Below are 2,093 nucleotides of genomic sequence, written 5' to 3'. Positions count from 1 at the left end.
ATTGTGCCCGGCCCCATCCACCCACAGCGGCTCCACAGCCTTGGGGCAGCGTTCGAAGAGGGCCAGGCCATGGGAGAAGTCGATGACTTCGTCCTCTGTGCCGTGGATGATGAGGACGGGAGAAGTGATTTTGGATATCTTCTCGATGCTGCCAACAAGGTGGGTGGGGAAGAGAAGAGAGAGGGGGGTAAGTACAGGGATCAAGGCACCCCCATTCCTCCTGCCCCCCAAAACACACCCCCTCAGGGAGAGGGACCAGGAAATGCTCTTTGATCGCAGCAGAGCACAGGGCCATGGAGCGTCTGCCAAGGATGAGCTCCAGCAGAAGATCCAGCCCCGGCGTGACAGATGAGGACCAGACGGGGTAACAGACCCGTGGGACCCAGGCAGGGCTGACAGAAACCGCTGTGGGACAGTGCGAGCCCCCGCCCTCCCTGCGCTGGGATCAGCCGTGCCGGCCTTTGAGGAGTGGAAGCATGGCTGTTCTCAGCCCAGCCCCAAAGGCCAAGCGAGGCCATCGGGATGCAGAGCGTGGGCTGGTGGGTGCCCCCCAGCCACGGCTTCCAGCTCAGGGACTGTCCCTCAGGCCCTGCTGGCCTGGCTACAAGGGAGAGGCGAAGCAAGAGTGCTGCCTTTCTGTGCCCCTGCCCCTCTGCAGAGAGAGGAAAAAAGCCCAAGAAATTACCCTTGGGGGAGAGAGCAGTCCTGGGGACTCTGGGGCTTGTGATACCCGACAAGGGGCCAGTGGTACAGCCCCAAAGCTGGCGGGCAAAGGCACTGGGACAGGAGGGCCAGGAGGTGATGCCACCAGGGGACGTGGGATGGCCCTCAGGAGGGGCATGGTGACCCCAGGGCAGGTTACAATCCCCCACAGGGGACCAAAAGCAAGGCAGGAGGATCGCGATGGACATGTTTAAGCCTATCGTGGGAAACAAGTCCACAGTTTTCACCACAACCCAGCTTCGTGGCCAGGGCTGGCACCCAGGACAGAGCTGGTTCTGGGTACAGCCCCTCCAGAGCTCAGCCCTGTCCCCATCCCTTCTCCTCAGGCCACTCACTTGGGGAAGGCATCGAACCAGTAGGTCTTCTTGGTCTCGGGGAAGGCAACTCTCATGCCAGAGGTGAGTGGGGAGTGGAGCACAATGGCAGCGCACTCATAGCGGGAGGCCAGATCAACCGTGGGCACTGTGCCAATGCTTTGTCCATATAAAATAATGTTCTCCGGGCTGATTCCATACCTGGGAGAGGAGAGGGCAGGTCAACATCCAAGAGCCAGAGCCACACCGCCAGGTGATACAGCCCAGAGGGTCACCCTGCTCTGGCCACAGCACCCTGCGAGGCTTCCTGGGGTGGGATTGGGGAAATGGGGCTCTGTCCCCCCTGCATTCCCCCCAGCTCCTCGTGGCTGGGCCCAAAGCAGCTGCCCTGCACCCCCGAGTTGTAGAGGGGTGTCAAGGCTCATCCTTGCCAGGAGCAGGGTTACAGAGGGGTTCACAGACCCCAGATCGCAGCCGCATAGGGGCACACTGCCTGGAGCAGCCGGAAAGGCAGAGCTCATTACAGGGCTGTACCCTGAGCCCGCTGGGGCTGAGGAAAGCCAGGGGAGAGCCTGGGAGCAGCCAGATGGGGAGCACAGCTTGCGCCAGCCCCCCCGAGCAAGGTCATAACCCCGCAGCATCCCTGCCCCTCCGGGTCCCCTGGCCCGCTCCCCCTGCAGCTGCCTTCCGGCCACCCCTTCCCGTTGCAAGCAGCCCAGGTTCCCTCTCCGGAAGATTTCCTGTTTCCCAGACTTGCTGGGCTGCAGGGTTTTCCTGGATGTCCTCCCTTCCCCCTGCCTGGCGCCCCGCTCACCGCGTCCGCAGCGCCTGCCACGCAGCGTCGATGTCAGAGTAGAGGTTCCTCTCTGAGGGCTTGCCGGTGCTCACGCCGTAGCCCGAGTAGTCGTAGGAGAAGATGTTGCAGTTGATGCGGGTGCCCAGCCCGATGTAGAAGCTGCTCATCTGCCCCAGGTCCACGGCGTTGCCATGCGAGAAGAGCACCGTGTACCTGCAGCACCGGGGAGAGACAGGCGCGGCCGGGTAAACTGGGGGGCG

The 2,093-nt window shown here is 62.8% G+C and overlaps 1 protein-coding gene across 1 annotated transcript in view; it reads right to left on the bottom strand.

Moving 5' to 3' along the window:
* Window positions 1-2,093, bottom strand: part of LOC104616851 (alpha/beta hydrolase domain-containing protein 17A) — a gene marked incomplete at its 5' end in the record, with an annotated part of 4,159 nt that overhangs the window by 170 nt on the left and 1,896 nt on the right. Inside the window, 3 exons of the mRNA XM_010281995.1 lie at window positions 1-148; window positions 1,059-1,238; window positions 1,852-2,046. The exon at window positions 1-148 is cut by the window's left edge and continues 13 nt beyond it. Coding sequence (XP_010280297.1) covers window positions 1-148; window positions 1,059-1,238; window positions 1,852-2,046 — 523 coding nt within the window. The remainder of the gene's footprint in view (window positions 149-1,058; window positions 1,239-1,851; window positions 2,047-2,093) is intronic.

Source organism: Phaethon lepturus, unplaced genomic scaffold, assembly GCF_000687285.1.
Source record: "Phaethon lepturus isolate BGI_N335 unplaced genomic scaffold, ASM68728v1 scaffold24152, whole genome shotgun sequence".
Taxonomy (NCBI): domain Eukaryota; kingdom Metazoa; phylum Chordata; class Aves; order Phaethontiformes; family Phaethontidae; genus Phaethon; species Phaethon lepturus.
The sequence above is the reverse complement of the archived record's forward strand: the minus strand, read 5'-3'. Positions and strand labels throughout refer to the sequence as shown.